General features: G+C 45.9%; 1 protein-coding gene across 3 annotated transcripts in view; it reads left to right on the plus strand.

Moving 5' to 3' along the window:
- Positions 1–21,002, plus strand: part of GALNT15 (polypeptide N-acetylgalactosaminyltransferase 15) — a 48,411-nt gene that overhangs the window by 22,105 nt on the left and 5,304 nt on the right. The window contains exons 3-9 of one of the 3 annotated variants that reach the window (XR_012014959.1): positions 2,123–2,327; positions 9,257–9,424; positions 11,482–11,599; positions 13,569–13,763; positions 16,632–16,763; positions 17,126–17,230; positions 18,831–18,990. Coding sequence is in view for 2 of the 3 variants with exons in the window: in XM_072792866.1 (XP_072648967.1) it covers positions 2,123–2,327; positions 9,257–9,424; positions 11,482–11,599; positions 13,569–13,763; positions 16,632–16,763; positions 17,126–17,230 (923 nt within the window). In the remaining variant the exon portion in view is untranslated. Of the gene's footprint in view, positions 1–2,122; positions 2,328–4,561; positions 5,166–7,399; positions 7,525–9,256; positions 9,425–11,481; positions 11,600–13,568; positions 13,764–16,631; positions 16,764–17,125; positions 17,231–18,830; positions 18,991–21,002 lie in introns of those variants that run through there. The other 2 variants (XM_072792867.1, XM_072792866.1) reach the window with 2 other exon arrangements.

Below are 21,002 nucleotides of genomic sequence, written 5' to 3' on the forward strand. Positions count from 1 at the left end.
AGCTCAACTTGACGCTCAATCCCAGGACCCTGAGATTATGACTTGAGCCAAAGATAGATGCTTAACCGACTGAGCCACCCAGGTCTCCAGTCCTCAGCATCTTCTGCTTCCACTTAGCCCTACTTGGAGTGTGGTTTTTGGCCTCATAATCCAATGAGGGCACTCTACCTCTGGACATTACATCACCTTCCAAGCAGGAAAGAGTGAAATGCAGATAGGCAGAGGTCAGCCAAGTTTGTCCTTTTAGAAAAAATTAGTAAAACAATAGTTTTTCCAGAATGTTTTTACCTAATATATTTCCACCAGAGTTAGATTAAAAGGCTATTACTAACAGCAATGGGGTCTTGGTAGATTACTGTTTTTAGCTGTCCTGAGCAAAATCAAGTTTCAGTTAGTAAGGTAGAAGGGGAGAATGAATGTTGGATAAAACAACTAGCTGTGCTCAGTACAGTGGAGCCACTGAGGGGCTGGTTCTCACACAATCAAGTTCAGAAATTTTAATAGCTTTGCTAACAGAGGCCCTTCTCTAGGGAATGGACTTGGAACTAACAAGCTTGCCAGAAAAATAATTATAAAGTAATAAATTGGTACAATACTTTATCACCAAGAAATTCAACAGCCAATGACTGGGAATCCTTATGTCCACGGCTCAGGACAGTTTCTTCTGCAGAAAAGTCTTCCTGGGGAGCCATATACTGCTCAGAAGGCAGCTCTCCAGGGAGTCTGGTGCGGTCTTCAGGTCAGGCTGCCTGAGCCTTCCCCAGCTCCTTGGAGACCCAGCCACCAAAGTAGCAAGGCTACTACACATGTCCCTGTCAAGATTACCTCTGGGCTGGGGAACTAGAGACATTCTTGCTCTTTGGCATAGTTCTGTTCAACACACATGTACTAAGTGCCTACCATGGGCCAGCCCTGCACTAGGGATCAGAGCAGTGGAAATGCATGAGGTATAATCCCTGCCCTTGAGAAGCTCTTAATTCAGAGAATGAGGAGGACCCCATTTCCAAGACTTCATGGAGGGAGGACACTACTTCTTTGTGAATGCTTTCTGTCTTGACTGACTTGGTCATCTTGGTGTATTCGTGTGTGTGTGTGTGTGTGTGTGCATGCACACACAACTTTTCTTACCTTAAACATAAAACCTAATAAAAAAGCCTCTCTCTTCCTTTATCTCCTATAGAATCATTGTTCCTAAAAGAATGTCTAGACTCTTGTCTTGGTTTTTCATGTCCCACTTTCTTTTTGACCCACTGCATTGCCCATCCATCCCTACCACTGCAATGAGACCACTTTGGCCAGTCCTACCAATGACCTACGAGTGGCCACATTTAATGGATCCCTGGATTTGACCTCCTTGACCGCTGTCTTAAGTCAGATTTCTTAGAAGTGGAGCCTGAGATGGGATTCATGTGCTTGTGATTTTTAGGGGGGTGTTCTGTCAGGGGAGCCCTGTAGGAGAGTAGAGGAAGGAGAAGAGGCAGAGGAAGGAACTGAGCCAGGATGGGGTTTCATATGAAGTCTAGCCCCACCCTGATTCCACAGAGAGCTCGGTAGTGCAAACTGCATCTCAGAATCTGTCCTCCCTTGAAGCAAAGGAGTGGGCTTTGGTAACCCTGCACTAGGTTGGTCATTGACCCTGGGCACCTGGGGCCAGAGGTGGCATTCTGCATAACTCTCTGGCATTCACAGAAGAGGCAGTTTTATACCCAAAGGAATGTTTCCAGAGAAGGGTGCAGACTAGTTAGCAGCAAACCGATAGCTGCTGGGTACCTGCAAACCAAATCAAACCAGTAAAAGGAACTATGGGGCATTTGAGTAGGGCACCAACAGTATCTGCATAACCCCACTGCTGCAGTTAGAGAAAGCAGGCCATTTCTCTCCTCTCCTGGTTTGATCACACCATCTCTCCTGGTTTTTACTGGAGGGAATACCGACCACCCTAAATTACTGAAGCAACTGACATCTTAGCAACAACTACATTGTAATATATCAGAGTCTTAGGACCCTTATGCTCACTACAGCTCCCAAGAGAGAATTGATGACAAGAATCCTAGGGATGGCATCACAGTCTCATTGGCTATGGCATCTGTGTCCCCAGTGACCACAACTCTGTTGATTCTAGGACAACTCAAGTCTTCTCTCAGCGAATACGTGGCCAGGCTGGAGGGGGTGAAGTTGCTCAGGAGCAACAAAAGGCTGGGTGCCATCAGGGCCCGGATGTTGGGGGCCACCAGGGCCACCGGGGATGTGCTGGTCTTCATGGATTCCCACTGTGAGTGCCACCCAGGCTGGCTGGAGCCCCTCCTCAGCAGAATAGCTGGTGACAGGTAACTTTGCCCTTGGGGTCTGGGGAGCAGAGGTGGGACTGGAAGAAATAGTTTACAGCCTCAGCCACTCACAGAACATCTATACACCATTGAAAAGGGCCCCAAGTCTCTACCATTAGAGACCAACATGTTTCCTTGTTGTTGTTTTTTTTCAGATGTTTGAAGTTGAGCCTTTTCTAAAGCACAGAGAGGTAATGTTGGAAGGAAGTTAGAGGTCCTCCAGTCTATCTGCCTTGTTCTCTAGATTAAAAAACAAACAAACAAAAACAAAACAAAAACAAAACAAACAAAACAAAACACTGGGTCTTGGAGGACAGCTTCTATTAAGTTGCAAATACTCCTGGATAGGGTAACATTTTTCTATAGTTATCACTCTCTTTAGTGCCTAAGTCAGCAATTTGTTTAAAAAGATTTTATTTATTTATCCATAAGAGACACAGAGAGAGGCAGAGACATAGGCAGAGGGAGAAGTAGACTCCCTGCAGGAAGCCTGATGCGGGACTCCATCCCAGGACCCCGAGATCATGCCCTGAGCCAAAGGTAGACGCTCAACCACTGAGCCACCCAGGTGCCCCTTAAGTCAGCAATTTTAATCAAGATTGTAATATAACCTGAGAAAAAGTCTTTGTATTTTGCTCATAGGTACTTACCCTTAAACAGAAAGCACTAGACTCTGTGATTGCTAAACTTCCATCAAAAACCAGCATTGGTTTTCTGGATGAGGGGTCTCTAATGTTATAACCAATGTCTCAGGAATGTGAGATCATAGAGAACTGCATTACACACCCCTTAGTCAAACATTCAAAATTTTTCTTTGACCATTTCTCTGTTCTTCTTCCCCTATCCTGCTGTCATTTGCTCCCCACTTCTTTGTTCTCCTCATACAGTTCCTAAACGTGTCCTGTCGACCATTTTCCTCAATCTGAATATCCCACAAAGGAAAAGCAAAACCTGGTGGCTAGCCCACCTGGGACCCCCTCAGGCATACCCTTGGGGTTTGCAGAGGCGTATGACACGGTAGGAACTCAACAAACTATCACTTCTGATGATGCCCATCCAGATAAGGCTGATGCCAGAACCAAGCCTTATGACTCCTATTCTTATACTCCTCCCCACGGTAAACATTCACTGTCTCCTTTGATGTTGGGAGTGACAACATATAGGAAAGACATTTCTGGATGAGGAGATAGAAGAATATGCTGGTAGAATTAGCATTAGCCACTAGATAGAGGAGGTTGCAAGCAATACAACGTAAATTGTTAACAGTCCAGCAATTCCTTTTTAGTAAAGAACAATCGGAGCTCAAATGAAATCAAGGATTAGTTTTGCCCAGTACTGTGACACAGATTACTGCCCACTCCTGGCTATTATCTCAGAAGAGAAGGAGACATGTATAAATCCAGCACCAGGACTGGGACAAGCAAACATGCAAACCCTACAAACTGCCATCTTGGATTCCGTCTTCAAAGTCACAATGACTGTGGCGTGGGAGCTAAAGTTGATCCCGCCTATTCCCCATCTAATTCCCATCCCTGTGTCATAGACAGATGGCTTTCGGAGGGACCTGTAAGATCACCTAGTCCTATCTCATGATTTCATTCCTGAAAAAAACTGAGTTCCAGAGAGGGCAAGGAGACCCCTCAGGGTCACTCAGCCACTCAATAACTAGGCTATTTTCTATGTTTCTTTAATGCAGATGTTTAGGAACTCAAGAATTGATATCATTAAGCCTTATGTATGTATGACTGTTGTAGACTGTTTTCATATAATTCTTCAATGACCCCCGCCTGTGAGATGCCTCAGGCAAGTACTTCTGCTTTGGTTTCACAGAGTTAGTGGGGCTCCACGGGGTGAAATGATCTGTGGGGGCACACAGAGACTTTACAGCTGAGTCAGGTGTTCTAATGCTCGGTCTCCTGCTCTTTTTGTTGTCTAAGAATTATTTTAAGAATTGGAGGAGCTGATGAGGGAGTGATATTTACTCATCCCCCTCCCCACCCTGGTTGTGAGACATGTGTTAAAACATTGATTAGAATGAGGCCTTCATGTCTGCTTCTCACATTGGTGCCATTTTCGCAGATCTGGAGATTTCTCACTCTAGGCTGAGAGAGGAAGACTTGGCAATACCTCAGTGTCCTCAGCTATAAATAAAATGGGGCTCCCTGAGAAACCTTCCACAGTTAAGAGGTGGGTCTGTGAAATTTTCATTTCCTGGGCCCTTCCCTTCCTCTCTTTATCAAATGTCTCCCCTCTCCCTCTCCTTCCCTTTCATTCTTCCTCTCTCCCTCCCTCCCCCTCTGTTTCTCTCTCTCTCTCTCTCTCTCTCTCTCTCTCTCTCTCACACACACACACACACACACACACACACACACATACGTGCACACACATGGCCTCTGGTCTTAGACCCATTCTGGTTTGGCTTCCTCTTCAGGTCCCCCCTCTCCTATGGTTTAACTATCTTTTTGTCATCCCATGCCTCATTCATAGCTTCCTGTGTACCCTGTTTTCTTTGGGACCTAATGTTCAGCTTACAGGCCTTTGCAGGTGAGGGTCTGAAAGAAAAGTCAGTTCTCTTGGGTCTGAGTTCTCATCCCTTTCCATTACACACAGTGATGCTCTGAAAGCTGTGGCTGGCGGGGGAGTGCCCCCTATTAAGGTTTGCTTAGTCCTACAGCAATTTTGCTCAAGCGTTTCCTCCAGCCTCCCATGGCAGCTCACCTCATGTAAAGCAAAGCCGTAGAAGCCACTGGGCACAGCTTCTAATAGCTGCTACTCTTCAGGAGAGAAAATGGGCCCCAGCTGCCCCTGATGCTCATGGCAAGAGACTTCTGTCACCAGGTGAGGACCTATTGTGCAGAAGATAGACAAAGGTCTTTAAGAATTTTCATTAAAAAGGTGGAATGGGATGATGAGTAACAGGTAATAAGCCACAAATCAATTATGTCAAAGAGTCATAACTTCCTCAACATCCTATTCAGAGGGTTCTAGGCCTAGTTCCTAGCCCTGGTTCCCTGCCCCTACCCACAGAACAGGTCTATAGAGAGCCATATGGCAACTTTGTATGGATTGGTAAAAGGAATCCCTTCTTCATTACCCTTTACTCTCATTTCTCAGAACATGTGTCATAATACATTCATTTTTTTAGAACAAGCTACTTTAATGCTAACTGCCAGAAATTTTAGAATTATGCAAATTTACAATGTCTATGATATTTGAGGCATTCTCTAAGTTTGGGCAGTGCACAACCCACATAACTGTACATAGCAGCCCCAGACAGAGTTGCTCAAAGAGCAGTTTTTAGAGCAGTGTTAGAGGCGCTGATTGGTAGTTGGTTTCCATGTAAAGTAACAAAGATGAAGATCAAGGGTAGCTGTTATTCCAGGTGCCACCTGTCAACTGCCTTGTGCTATACATGAGCTCTAATATCCAAGCCATGGAATGAGAGTCACGGCCCTAGAAAAAGGAAAGTTTCCAATGGAGAAGGGGCAGTCCCTTAGTGAAGTGCTGAAAGACAACAACTCCTGAGAGGTGACTCCTCTGGCTCCAGAGGCTGTCCAAGCTGTTTTCCATTTGAATTTGGTCTGGGCCTCTATTTTAGAGACACATAAGCCATCTACTTATAAATATGGATTTGCTGTTACTTTCCTCCTATATAATGGGTTATAGGGCTGAGCCTGCTCAATGGGGAGAAGCAAAGAAGGACAGGGAACAGACCACCTCCCATCGCTCTCTGCCCTACAAAGGGTTAAATGATGGAAATCCTATGTGAAAGTGTGAGTATGTGTGTGTGTGAGAGAGTGTGTGTTTGTGAGAGTATGAGTGTGTACGTGCGAAAGTATGAAAGAGTATGAGTGTGTATATGTGTGTGAAAGTATGAGTGTGTGAGCGAGTAAGTGTATGTGTGTGTGTGTAAGAGAATATGAGTATGTGAGAGAGTGTGTGTATGTGTGTGTGTAGTGAGGAGCATCCGGGGGACCAAGATACTTCCAGCCCACAAGGGAAGCAGCGAGCAGCCTTCTTTTGGTCTCATGCCCCAGGGAAACTCTCCAGCCCTCACCCTACCACATAGACCCCAGCATGATACAGTACTGCAACAGCTGACACGAGTCCTGAGGTCACACTTGAGAAGCAAGAGCTCTGGGATGAGAGAACCCAGAGCCTTTTGCTTCTCGATATAAGATACTTTCCACAGCACCAAGAACTTGAGTGAACTCCCAAAATGACTTTAGAGACCACAGGCCCAGAGGAACTTGGAGGTGCAGAAGTAATTAGAAGGGATGAGATAAGCTAGGGCTTGTAAGTAACCTAGGTTTGGTTGGTAAGGTTGAAGCCACAGTTGGCTTTTGAATACTTGGGCAGTAGTTTATTAGTTGACCTCACGTTTTGCAGTCAACCAGTCTTGGTTGACAGCTCAACTTACCTCTGTTTGTTTTTTGAAACCCAAGTGCCTGACCCCTTGAAGCTTAGAAGGGCTTAAGAGAAAATCAACCTTGTACTTGCCTGAGAGTTAAAACTCAATTTGAAAGAGAGAATGATGGTGTAAGCAGACACTTCTAGCTCCTTCCAAGTCAAACAGGGCAGCATTGCCATTTTGCTTTAAGTGTATTCCAAGAACACCAGACACATCTGTAGGTACGAAACCCAAAGCTAAATATAATACTGTTTGGGTTTTTTAAATCACCATTTTTGAGTCACTAGACTAAAGTTACTCCCTAATTCAGCCGTGGTTAAGCAGCTGCTATCCTCTTCATCTCTATCCAAAAGGCACTCAGAGTGTCTCGTGATTCATCACTTAGGTGTCTGGTTAAAATAGAAGGAAACGGAGATCTCAGACAGGAAAAGATAGCACTGGATATTTGGAGTAATATAGTTTTTAACAGTGAGTTTCGCATAGGACTCTGAGGTTCCGGCGAGACAGAGCAAAAAGAAACATTTGATAAATTCTAGAGTTGCCATTTTTCTGGTCAAAAGTAATGTACACCTTTGTCAGGAAAGACACAGCTCAAAGGTCTAGGACAAGCTAGGTGTGTGGATGCTCAGATGTTATTTCCTTTCTTGTCCTGATTACTAAGATGGCACAAATTTGATGGGATTCTTCAGGATTCTGCTGCACGGCTTCCCTGGCTCTTGATTCTGAAATTCCACAAAATGCTTTGCCAGTAGCCAAATCCATCCCATCTGTTCAGTTCACTCCACAGTAAGTGGGGACTTGGGAGGGGGGGCTGGGTGTTCTCCTTTCTTCCTTGATCCTGCTTCTCAGTTTTCTTAGGTCAATTCAGGATGCCAGAAGTAGTGGGGACCCAAAGGGATTAAGTTTCCCTTACCTTCTAAAGGGCACAATGTGAAAAGGGCAAGAAAATCATATTGGGATCCTTGTTCTAAGTATAAACCCCATGACTCCTCATGCCAATGTCAGTCACTTAGGGACAGATAATTGAGTCCTAGGACCAGCCTGGCCCTCTCCAGGTAGCCTGGGCTACTCCAGCCTGGCTGTGTCTGAGGTGGAAGGATCAGAGATGGAAATTGATAGAAGTGTAAACACAGTATGGCTGGTATCTCTCTGCCAGGATTCTCTTTTTTCTTAGAGTGGCATCTTCCAGTATCCCCGAAGTTCAAGCCTGATCCATGTAATGGCATAGATTTTAAATTATTTTATTTTATCCAATGCATGGCTTGATCTCATGACCTCTCTTGATCTCAATCAAGAGTTGGAGGCTTAACCAACTGAGCCACCCAGGGGCCCATGGGATAGATTTTAGAAATAACAGTCATGACAGGCCAGAAAAAAATGTGAACGAGATATTGGCTAGGTGGAGATTAGCTCCTGTACACCTGAGTGATTACCTGTTTATTTAAAAGTGAAGTTTCTGGCCTGTACCATTTTCCACATCATCCTCTCTGAGGATGTGTGAGCAAAACAAAATAAACAACAACAACAACAACAACAACAAAGGGATAAGATACAACCACCAATAGCATCAGTAAATGAGCAAGCAGATAAGCCTAGACTCAGGACTTTGGTTTGCTTATAGACACTGCATGCTCAACACCAGGGACACTTCTGGAACTTGGCAGTCCTGAGTCTTAAAGCCAATCAACTTGTATGATATAGAGAAGAATAAAAACCAGATCCTAGAGCAGGGGCCCATGAACCCTCTGAAACTGTGCATAGTATTTTGGATATATGCATATGATTATTTTTCTGAAGACAAGCCCATAGGTTTCCCCTGATTCTCAAAGGGATTAAAGGCCCCAAAAGAAGTCAAGAGTCACAGTCCTAGAATGTTTCAGCTGAGAAAGGTGTTTATGGGAAGTGGTTCAATCTCTGCCTCCCTCATTTTACATTTTACAAATGAGGAAACTGAGGCCCAGAGACATACTCCAGAGCTGAGCCTAGAACCCGCTTTCCTGTCTTTGGGTGCTGTCAACAGAAGTTTTTCAAAAGAGAAAGAGGCAGGCATGCTCTTTAATGAAATGGGCCCCTAGCTGCTTAGGGAAAAACATGTTTTCTAGAACAGTGCTGTCTAATAGAAATACAACAAGCCATGTATATAATTTAAACTTTTCTAATAGTCACATTATAAAACAAAAAGAAACAGATGCAATCAATTTTAATAACATATTTTAGTAAACCCACTAAATCCAAAACGTTATCATTTCAGCATGTAATCAGTGTAAAATTACTGAGATCTCTACTCTTTTTTTGTATTGAGTGTTCTAAATCCAGTGTGTTTTTTATACTTACACCACATTTCAATTCAAAAAAAAAAAAAACAAAAACAAAAAACCAAACAGACCACATTTTAGGTGTCCTCTAGCCACATGTGGCTACTGGCTGCCGTATTAGGCAACACGGGTGTAGATTATGTTTCTATCCCCCAGCAAGTGAATGGTTTGTATCTCTTATTTGATTCCACAATTCTTTCCAGGAGCCGGGTGGTGTCTCCAGTCATAGATGTGATCGACTGGAAGACTTTCCAATATTACCCCTCCAAGGACCTGCAGCGCGGGGTGTTGGACTGGAAGCTGGATTTCCACTGGGAGCCTTTGCCGGAGCGAGAAAGGAAGGTCCTCCAGTCCCCCATCAGCCCCATCAGGTGAGGCTCTATCACACAGCCTGCTTCTCCTTTGCTTCCTCAGGAAGGACTCGGCAGCCAAACTGCTTAGGATCTAATCCTAGTCTCATCGTTTCCTAGCAAGTTACTTAATCTGTTCCTCAGTTTCCTCATCAGTGAATTGAGGATAACAGGGCTGTTGTGAAGATTGAAAGAATCACTACATGAAAAGCATGGAGAGAATGCCAGGCACTCAACCCTTGGTGTTTTCATTGTTATATTCTTAATGTGAATGGAGTCCAGCTTAAATTCTTTCAGGTAGCTTCAGTTGACGCCCCTTAGTGGGGCAGTGAGAGAGCCTGAGCTGGGATCTTTTTATTATTTTTTTAAGGTTTTATTTATTTATTTATTATGAGAGAGAGAGAGAGAGAGAGAGAGAGGCAGAGACACAGGCAAAGGGAGACGCAGGCTCCCTGCAGGGAACCCGGTGCGGGACTAGATCCCGGGACCCCAGGACCACACTCTGAGCCAAAGGCAGATGTTCAACCACTGAGCCACCCAGGCATCCCTTGAACTGAGATGTTGACCTAACTCTACCTCCCCCAGGAATTTCCCTGACCTCAGGTATTTTCTTGCTAAAAAGGAAGGATTCAGTCAGGTGAATGCTAAGACGTCCTAACTCTCAAAATACATCAAATTTTGTGGGTTGCTTGCTTGCTTTAGTGTTGGAGCATGTTTGGGTTTTGAGCAATTATTCTCTTTAAGAAGATGTTCAAGATATCTTCTTTTCTATAACAAACCACCCAAACTTAGTGGCATAGAACAACAACAGTTTTATTAAGCTCACAGATTCTGCTGGCCGGGAATTATGAAAGGAAGCATCAGGGTTGGTTGTCTCTGCTCCATGGTATCTGGGATGGCAGGAAATGGCTCAAGATGGTGGGGCAGGAGGCAGCCCTGAGGCTCCTTGAATATCTGTAGGTTGATGCTAACCATCAGCTGGGACCTCCATGGGAACTTCACCCACTCCCTCCATGAGATCTCTGCACGTTGGGCTTGCTACCCATGGCACTGGGTTCTGAGACTATGTATCCCAAGATGGCCAGCCAGGTGAAACAAGCTGTATCCCCCGCTCCTTTTAAAAAAAAATGAGTGAGGGGCATCTGAGTGGCTCAGCAGTTGAGCCTCTGCCTTTGGCTTATGGTAGGATCCCGGATCCAGGGATCAGGTCTTACAGGGAGCTGCTTCTCCCTCTGCCTGTGTCTCTGTGAATCTCTCTGTGTCTCTCATGAATAAATAAATAAAATCTTAAAAAATAAAAATAATTTTAAAAAATGAATGGTGAATTTCACATGTCACAAATAAACCATTTAAAAATGAACAGTTCTGTAACAAGTAGCAATGTTGTGCATGTGTTGTGCAACCACCACCTGGATCTAGTGCTAAAACATTTCCATCACAATACAGTAAAATCTCATACCTATTAAGTGGTATTTCCCACCCTCTCCTCCCCGCCCCTCCCAGCACCTGGCAACCACTGTCTGTCTCTATGGATGGATCCATTCTGGATGTTTCACATAAATGGAATCATATGATATGTGACCTTTTGTGTCTGGCTTCTTTCACTTAGTATAATGTTTCAGAGTACATTATCCTCTTCTCTAACCAAGACTTAGAAGTCACCCAGGGTCACTTCCAACATAATCACAGGTCTTTTCTTCATGGGAAGGAAATATAGACCCCACCTCTCAGGGGAAGCAATGTCAATGTCACATTGTAAGAAGAGCCTCTGGGACAAGGGTGGTGGTGCTCACCTCTGGGCAGTGGATCTCCATTAGCCACAGTCCATCTCAGTCATATACTGCCCAATGCCAACCAATTATTCTGGTGGCCTCTGAGTGTCTAGTACAGGGACACAGAATGAAGACATTAGGCACAAACAGGACTTCCAAGGGTCCGTTCAAGGGAGTGTGACTCTAACAGAAGTTTGATAAGCCATAAGCTTAGAAGTGCAAAAAAAAAATTGTCTTGATTTTCTAATAATTGGACTTACGTAATTTATATATTAACCTGATCGTTCCTGTCTTCTCTCTGCCCAGGAGCCCTGTGGTGCCCATTGGGGTTGTGGCCATGGACAGACATTACTTCCAAAACACTGGAGCCTATGACCCTCTCATGTCACTGCAGGGTGGCGAAAACCTCGAACTATCTCTCAAGGTATGTCCTGGATCAAGGGAGGAGCCGGGTGGGTTCTATGGAGTCGTGTGTAAGGTCCCAGCTTGGAGGCAGCCAGCAAATGCCCCTAGTTGGGTCTGAGGCTGCAGGCAAAGTATAAAGTCATGAAATGTGGTGTGTCAAAACTCCCTTTCCCATCTCTCTCATGCCCTATATTCCCTAGTGAACCCAGCTATCAAACCTGCCCATAGGAAAGGGCACGGTATCAGCCATGTATAATGTAGCACAAAGTTTCCTGTACATTCTCTGGGCATGGCACCCTCAGCATCTCAGCCATTATTCACAGCACCCATAGGTCAAAACAAATGCCAAGCAGTTCTGCACATTGAATTCGGTGGTTCCCCCCTTATCTGCGGTTTCTGGTGCTCATGGTCAACCATGGCCCAGAACAGATGAGCCACCTTCTGAGGTATGGTCAGGTTAGTAGTAGCCTAATGCTAGATCACAGTGCCTGCATCATTTCCCTCACTCCATCTCATCATGTGGACACTTTATCATCTCACAGCATCACAAAAAGACTGGGTATGCTCTAAGAAGATATTTTGAGAGAGAAACACCATATTCACATAACTTTTTGTTACAGTTTATCATTATACCATTCTATTTTATTAGTGGTTGTTAATCTCCTAATGTGCCTAATTTATAAGTTAAATCATGGGCATATATGGGTGTATGTATAAGAAAAAATATAGTATATATAGATTCCTGAACTATCTGTGATTTCAGGCATCAACTGGGGTTCTTGAACATATCCCCCATGGATAAGAGGGAACTACTAGAGCTCTAAAAAATAAGTAAAATAAGTATTTGTCCTAAAAATTTAGCACCCGTTGAGCCCCACACAGCTTCTCAAACCTTGGAATCAGATCAGACACTGCCACCCTCATTTCCCATTCCATGCTGATTTTTAAAAGATTTTATTTATTTATTCATGAGAGACGCACAGAGAGAGGCAGAGACATGGGCAGAGGGAGAAGCAGGCTCCCATGGAGCAGGGAGCCTGATTGGGACGTAATCCCAGGACACTGGGATTATGCCCTGAGCGGAAGGCAGACGCCCAACCACTGAGCCACCAGATGTCCCTCCATGTCGATTTTAACACGATACTTGCTTTTTCATCACAGCAACCACTGAAAACCTAACCCAATAAGGATGAATGTTATCAAGTGCAGCCATCTAACGTTGAAACCACGAATTAGCTCAAGCTTGTAGTTTGCAGAACATCCAACAGATGTCACTATGTTTCTCCCAAACATTTAAAGGATCTGCAAGACCCTTTGAGATTGCTGGGGCACCCTGGGGGTACCTTGGCACACAGTTTGGGAACTCCATGTGTGGTGTGTTTCAGTTCATATGCTGCCTATGCTAGGAATGTTTTCATCTTTCCTCTTTACCCTCAAGTATGAAATGAAAGGCTTCCTATCAAATGAATTCCAGGTATTTGGGATGAGGCAGGAGCGTTAGTGAACAGTGAGAGCCCTCCTAAAGAAGGAGAGACCGACTATGTTTAAGGAAAACTTGTTTTGATCTTCACATAAATGGCTCTGGTGCCTTTGCAGCAGGAGATTTCATGAGTTTTTAGAAATTCTCTGAGAACTAGGGACCCCTTGCTCCCCAAGAAAGCAGCTTTGAGGAACAGGGGTGCTAATCCACATGGCCACATCTCTAAAAGCGTTGCATGTGTGCTTCGGGGGCAGGTCACGTTGCATGGATGTGGCCCCCTTATTCCACTGGTTCTGTCCTGGGACAAATATACTCATTCTTTCCACCCTGTCACTCCCCTGCCCAGAACTCCCAGATCTGGAAACTCTATGGCACCCTGAGGATTCTAATCTCTTTACCATTTTTTTGCTCCTGATATTGTGTGCATTTTGCCAGCCCCTGTCAGGGTCCCTCACTTCCCATGTCCTCGGAATGGTGTTCAGATGTTTATTTTTTCCTTTTCTGGCAGGTCTGGCTCTGTGGTGGCTCTGTTGAAATCCTGCCCTGCTCTCGAGTGGGGCACATCTACCGAAATCAGGAAACCCACTCCCCCTTTGATCAGGAGGCTACTGTGCGGAACAAGGTTCGCATCGCTGAGACCTGGCTGGGCTCATTCAAAGAAACCTTCTACAGGCACAGCCCAGAGGCCTTCTCCTTGAGCAAGGTAAGGAGAGATCCTGGCGGGGGCTTCTGGACGTGCCACAGGGCCACCAGCAGGAGAGTGGGCCAGGGAGTGCCTCCCCCTCTAGCCTGGGGTGGGGGTGGGGGAATAAAAGCTTCCACCTTGTGTTTCCCTTAAGTTGTTCCTCTCAAGTGGCTCCTCTACTTGGCAGGGCTGCCTGTCTCTCCCCAGCGTCTCTCCCAAGCATCAGGGCATCCCAGCTGGTCTTGGTCTGCAGCCCCCTGATGTCTGTTGGATGACATCCATGGGGTGTAGGACACATTGGGGCAGAGGACAGATTGGGCAGGGAATATTAGCAGTAACAGGTCTCAGAGGGCCTTTTCAACCTGGGCAAAATGCTCAAGGCTATGAAATTATCCAAGACATGAAACAAATGTAGGTATAAACATAAAGATCTAATACAAGCCATGGAAAAATTAAAATCTTAAATATTTAATTAAACGTCCACAAACAGTGCATTTTCAACTGCCACTCACCTCAATTCTTGTGGCGTGACACATACATACTATTCAACTTGAGATGTGGGTTCCCATTAATGTTTGCTATGCAGGGTGTGGGGACGCCTGAGGTAAGATTTCCACCACCCGCAAAGGTCTTGGGACAACTCCCAAAAGCCCCTCACCAGCCTACACTGCAGGGCCGAGCTCTATTCTGATTCAGAAATCTCCCCATCTGTTCATCTGACTTTCACAAAGACAATGGCACCTCCTACTGGTAAATGAGAAGACTTTTTTTCCCCCCTTTAAACATTCCTATTAATTCATGTTTTGCAACTGTCCTATTGCTTACATCAGTATCAAGATTTTAATAATATTGACGGGATGAGCACTGGGTGTTATTCTATATGTTGACAAATTGAACACCAATAAAAAATAAATTTATAAAAAAAAGATTTTAATAATATCACTGCCTCATTTTGCTCTACAATTTCTATCCTTCCATCCCCTTTCCTACCCCAACCCCAAATTCCTCGTATGGATTTTGAGATACAGAAATTCTCGGCACTCAAAAGACAAGGCTGGGGTTTCACTGTTGGAAGAGTTGTCATCCTCTTGTTTTTTGTTTTGTTTTGTTTTCCTCTCAGGCAAGGTTGTACAGAAGGGCAAGTTCATTGTCAGCATCCTTCCTCATTTGAGGTCAGACAAGGGCTGGCTAGATGTACCAGTTTGTTTCATTACCAAGAAAGCTGAAGGTGATGGAATATGCATGAAGGAATGTTCCTGCTCTGGGACCAAAGTCCAGCCCTACAGAATGGCTGGCAAAGTCTCAAGTGAACACTCCGAATGCCAAGAAACTACAAAAAATTTATACTAATTTCCTTAAAGGAAAGTAGTAGATCTCTTTGGTTTAATGTTAGGTAAATATGCTAAATAAATAAGACATTCCTGACTTAGAGAAGTTGCTCCCAAACTTCCTGTGGATAATATTCACCAGGAGAGAGGGTTAAAATGCAGATTCCAGGGGTGCTGCCCCAGCCTATGGAATCATAGTCTCTAGTGTAGGGCCTAGGAATCTGCATTTTAACAAGTTCCTTGGGCATTTCTGAGCCAGGTGCCTTGGATAACAGTTTGAGAAGCATGCCGAGAGCATTTCAGTATGGCAGATTCAGACCTTACTCCTCCAACATTGCCATCTGAGGAGTAGAAGAGGGAGAAAGCTGAATCAAACCAAACTCACTTCATACAGCCTGTTATAATGCCCAGTGTCTAGTTGCCATCCTAGAGGACATGGACTTCTTATTCTAGCCCTCTCTCTTTTTCTCTCCTTACCCCACTTTCTCTTTTATTAAGTAGGCTCCATACCCAGCATGGAGCCCAACTCAGCTTGAAGTCACAACCTGAGCTGAGATCAAGAGTGGGACGCTTAAACAACGGAGCCATCTAGGCACCCCTCTCTCTTTGTTTTTGTTTCTGATCTTTCCATCTCCTCCTTAGCACCTCTGTCTTCCCTAAAGATATCCAGGATTTAGTAGCAAATGTATACGTAGGTTTCCTTACATCTTATCAATACAGCCAAATACATAAATTTATACTAAAGTGTTAAGGACTTACCTGATATCCATCCCAGGACAACTGTATATAAAGGAAAATTTCATTATTTTATTTTATTATTTATGATAGTCACACAGAGAGAGAGAGAGAGAGAGAGAGAGAGAGGCAGAGACATAGGCAGAAGGAGAAGCAGGCTCCATGCACCGGGAGCCCAACGTGGGATTCAATCCTGGGTCTCCAGGATCGCGCCCTGGGCCAAAGGCAGGCACCAAACCGCTGCGCCACCCAGGGATCCCTAAAGGAAAGTTTCAAAGAAAGGGGATAGCATAGCCCAAAGGAATGATTCATTAATGGAGGAGATGGGCACTTAGAGGAGAAGAAGAGTAAACTTTCCTTGTCCCCATCCCACCCCACAATTTCCCAGCTTATTTAATCTCAGTGGCCTTTGGGTCAATTCCTGCCTCCATAAGGCTCATTATAGTGCTGCACCTCACCTGCCTAGGTGCAAAGCCCCACTGTTTCACTGGCTTTCACAGAGAAGTCCTTAAAGCACAGATATAATGGTCTCTGTCAACTGAAAAAATGAGGGATAGTGGGGAAGGAGTGACCTCACAACCACATTACTGGTTCCACAGCTCTCTATACGGAGGATCCATCCTATTCTGTCCCCTTCAGACCTCTTCCCCCAACACATGACCTTCCCTCCTGTCTGCAGCCCCGGGGAACTGTGGCCTTGGTCCCCTGTCTGAGTCCCATTCCTGCAGCTTCTTCCCAGCCACCTCTGTCCCTCCCCAAATGTGAATGGTGGTGAACAGCAGCCTTCACCTGTCTCCCTACCTGTGTCTTTCTCCTGCCCCAGGCCGAGAAGCCAGATTGCACAGAACGTCTGCAGCTGCAAAGAAGGCTGGGGTGTCGGATGTTCCACTGGTTTCTGGCCAACATCTACCCTGAGCTGTACCCGTCTGAGTGCAGGCTGAGGTTCTCTGGAAAGGCAAGGCATGACCCAGGGAAGATGAGGAGGAAGGTGGGGGCAGCTTCCCAAGACAGGAACTGGATGTCCAGATGTTTGACCATGATCCTAGCCACACTGTCCCCAGCTCATTGGGGCCTCAGAGGCTTTCATGCCTACCTGGAGGGAGGTCACTGGATTGCTGCAAAGCCTGTTTCAGGGCCCTTCATCATGACAAGTGTGGCCTGCTTCCTGTCCCTGGGAGTTAGAGCTTTCAGCTTGACCTTGCTTATTTCTGTGGTCTGAACCTGGTACCTTGAGCTATACTGCAGGAATGGCACTGGACAGCAGGTGTCTTTACAGTTGACAGGGGGGTTCATAGCTGCATGGGTGTCCACTTCCAGCTCCACAACACCGGACTTGGCCTCTGTGCAGACTGCCAGGCGGAAGGGGACATCCCGGGCTGTGCCATGATGCTAGCTCCTTGCAGCGACAGCCGGCAGCAACAGGTAGGTAGTCAGAGTTCTCAGCATTCAATAGCCGGGGAAGACCTAAGGGTGGTCTTTCCTGGGATGCTCCTCGCTTCCCTTTAAGGGCATCTCCTTTCAGTAGTCCTGTGTCCCCTACTCCAGTGACCCGTCCCAGCTCTGCCTACCCCACCCTCAGGCACAAGCACAGACATGGACCATCATCAGAGAATACAATTATCCAAGCCTGGGGGAAATGGAGAGTATCTGGCCATTCGTCTAACGGGTGAGGAAACTGAGGCTCAGAGAGTGACTAGCCCAGGGATTGCAAGGTCATATATGCCCAGGGTGAGGCAGGGAAAGAAAGAGAGCATAGTGAGCTGGGTGGAGACTGAGGAGTGTCTGCAGAACATGTGCCCATCTGAAAGGACAGCAGCACCATTCCCCAGCCTCAGCAATGCTTTCTCTTTTGTATGAAAGTGGGCCCAATATTATGAGATCACCCCCAAGTTTTGAAAGATGTTTGAAATCCAGAGTTTATGGAAAATCCCCCTACTTAAATTAAAAATCTATCATCCAAAGTCAGAGAAGACCACCATATGGGCACTCACATTTCCGCCAGGCCACTACTTGAAACATCTGGACCAGCCAGAGATCGTCGGCCAGCTAGAACCAGAGATGGGAAGGAGGGTCACGCAAGTGGGCACCGTAGACACAGAAGCACTGAGGAGGCAAGGCAAGCCCAGAAAGTGTTCCCCACTTGCAGTGGAGTCTCAAACCTACAACTCATGGCTGCAGTCTTGTCTCAGTTCTCTGACTCTGAGGCCTCGCAAGCAAATGTGGTGTGGCTTTCAGGAATTTAATGTGGCTCTATGAGAGCCAGAGTTCACAAAGGGGAATCAATAGGGCACCAGAGGAGCCTGGCGTGTGTGCTTCTGTTTGTCTGTGTGGGTGTCTCTGGACACGCACGTTTTTGTGGTCTATGTGAAGCGGAAGAGGAGGGCTGGATTGGGAGCAGACAGGCCTTGTGGCCTCAGATGACCATCTGCTCCACTTGCCAGAGGAGGGCTCCCACACAGATGGAGTCATTGGCTCCAAGCTGCAGAGCATTGGCCTCATTCAGAACATTTCCCATGCACAGAGCAATTTGGTCTGTGAAGCCTTTCACTCCATGGTCAGAAGCAAAGCAGAGAGAACAAACACCCCTTCAGAGCAGAGGGGAATAGCACATAAGCTCTTCTGGGATGCCAGGGCTGGTGGGGCCACTCCCCAGGTTACAGTGCTCTGATGACTTGCTCAGGGAGGGACCAAGAGGCAGCAATAAAGACAAATCACACAGTTTTCCCCGAGGCCCCACTCTGCAATGCGGCTGGACCTATCTGGACCCAACAAGGCTGGGGCTGCCCAAAGGGCAGTCGAAGAGAGATGCTGAATATGCTCGGCAGGCACCCTGACCACAGGGAGAGGCTGCTCCCTGAGCCAGAGTTCCCATTCTCAGATAGCAGTAGCTCACCATGGGACAGACAATCTGAAATCAGTGCTGAGAAATCCAGGTGACACCTGGTGAAAATGTAGGCCTAGTAAGGATGGGTCAGTCTAGTGGCTTGTTTGTTCCCTGCCCATGGTTCTTAACCTTTTTTAGGTTATATCTTGTGGTCGCCCTGTGGGACGCGTGATCAACCCTTGACCCCAAATTTGGTTCAGATATGGAGACTCATGACTTCACACATGCAATGAAACAATGGAAAGCATCATTATTCACGCTATGAGACTTTCTGGGGGAGAGATGGGCAGGCTCCCAGGTAGGCCAGCAACTGGGTTGAGACAGCAAGAGACAACTGGCTTTGGCTCTTATGTGGTCGGGGGGCGGGCCAGGTGAGGGTACCCAAACTCTGGCTGGGCATACCTGGTTTGAACTTTCTGCCAACACCAATGAAGAAAGCACAGGGCTTTCTTATGAGCTTGCCCAGAGGTGGAGCAAAGGGATAAGGTGAAGGGGTGGGGCTTGAAAGCTCAGAGGTCAGACTAGCAGACACCATCACAGGTCACATGGTTCCTTTAAGAAGGTGATGAATTCTAAGGACTCTTCCCCAGAAAAAAGTGCATCTGCACAAAATTTTAACAATTTCCAGGGTTCATAGATCCCTTGAAGCTCTCTCTGGTCCACGGGGCTCTAAAACTGGAACACTGGTTAAGGGCCAAGCCAAATAATTGGCTGGGTTATAATTTCCAGAAGCTAAAAGAAAGAGTCGAAGGGTAGAACCATGTCTCTTCCTTCAGTACCCCAATGATTGGTAAACTTCATGCCCTCTATTGTCTGAGGAAAGAAAAAGGTTACTGAGTCAGGGGAAGGTGTAGCATCCTGTAGGCCTCTTGGTTATCAGGAAGGTCTCTTTGTATCTTAGGGTATAGCTCCTCTTTAAAATTTCCATCACGAAACAACTCCCAAGATGGTGGAAGCCTCAGTGATGCTGGCTGAGGGTTTTCATGACCTGGATGAACCTAGAAAGCCTAGTCTGTCCCCAAATCTCTTTTGGCCTATGACAAGGATCTTTGCATTAAGGCCTCTATTGAAAACAAACAACAAAGTACAAGTTGCTGGAGATATTGCTCCAACAAGTGAGGTGAGGCCCCAAGAGCCTGGGGGCAAATGCCAGAACATGTCTTGGAGGGTCTGGATTCCAGCCCTGCAGGGAGGACCCATGAGGCCAGGCTTGCCAGTGGAAGACCCTGGGATCCCTGGGGGAAAGCCTGCATCTGGAGGGCCTGTGAGGAAGCAGGTGCTCAGGATGCATGTGGCCTCTTTTGGCTTGGCCCTTAACCAGTGTTCCAGAACACACCGAAAGGCATTCACACCTGGCACAGGGGAGGGGGACAGAGAGATAAAGTGCTAAGTGAGGAAGCCGTGTAAGGTGGTAGAAACAGCTCACCACTTTCTAACTGTATGATATCAGAAGCCTTCTTAACCCCTCCAAGTCTTGGTTTCCTCCTCTGCAGCTGGCAATAATCCCGTCTCCTGCATGCAAACAGAATGTTAGTGTTGGTGGGTTTTCTGAATCTTATTGGGAAGGAGAAGATTAGCAAGGATTTCTACATGTAGCAAAATCCTGAACTAGCTAAGTCGAAAGCCCTTCTCATAAAAGCACCTATATATGCCATATAAAAATTAAGAAGAAACACAAAACTAACTGAATTTGTAACAAAGGGAAATCTCCAGGGCCCAAAAATCAAGAGGCAGCTGAAAATAGAGCCATAGGGCATGGACCAAACTATCCTGCCTAAGATGAGGGAGCCAGGGGAATCCAGAGGCATTAGTTACAGGCAGGAGTAGTTAATGAGAGCCTAACTTCAGCCTGTGACAGATGAGAAGCTGGAAACGAGACATCATAGAAAGCCAACTTTGAGTTTTAAAGAGTAACACATCTGTGAAAAGTTTGACTAGAAAAATCCACCCACTCCCACAGGAAGATGAAAAGGAAGCTTGTCTGTCTCCACAAGGTCTTTGTATAGAGAAAGTTACTTTAAAAAAATTTTTTTAACCACCGGCCTGCACCTAATATGGGTTTCGGGTTCAAATATATGTATGGTGTGGGAATCTTCCAGTAGGAATGGCTACCTGATTCGTGAGGCCCAGAACGAAATGAAAATGTGGGGCCCATCATTCAATAATTATTAAAAATGTCGAGGTAGTGACAATAGAGCATTAAACTAAGTATATTAAACCAAAAACACTAAGCCCTTCTAGGCATGAGGCCCCACGTGAATGCACAGGTTGCACACCCATGAACCCAACTCTGTCTCCCAGCCACAAAAT

This window comes from Canis lupus, chromosome 22 (assembly GCF_048164855.1).
Source record: "Canis lupus baileyi chromosome 22, mCanLup2.hap1, whole genome shotgun sequence".
Lineage (NCBI taxonomy): Eukaryota > Metazoa > Chordata > Mammalia > Carnivora > Canidae > Canis > Canis lupus.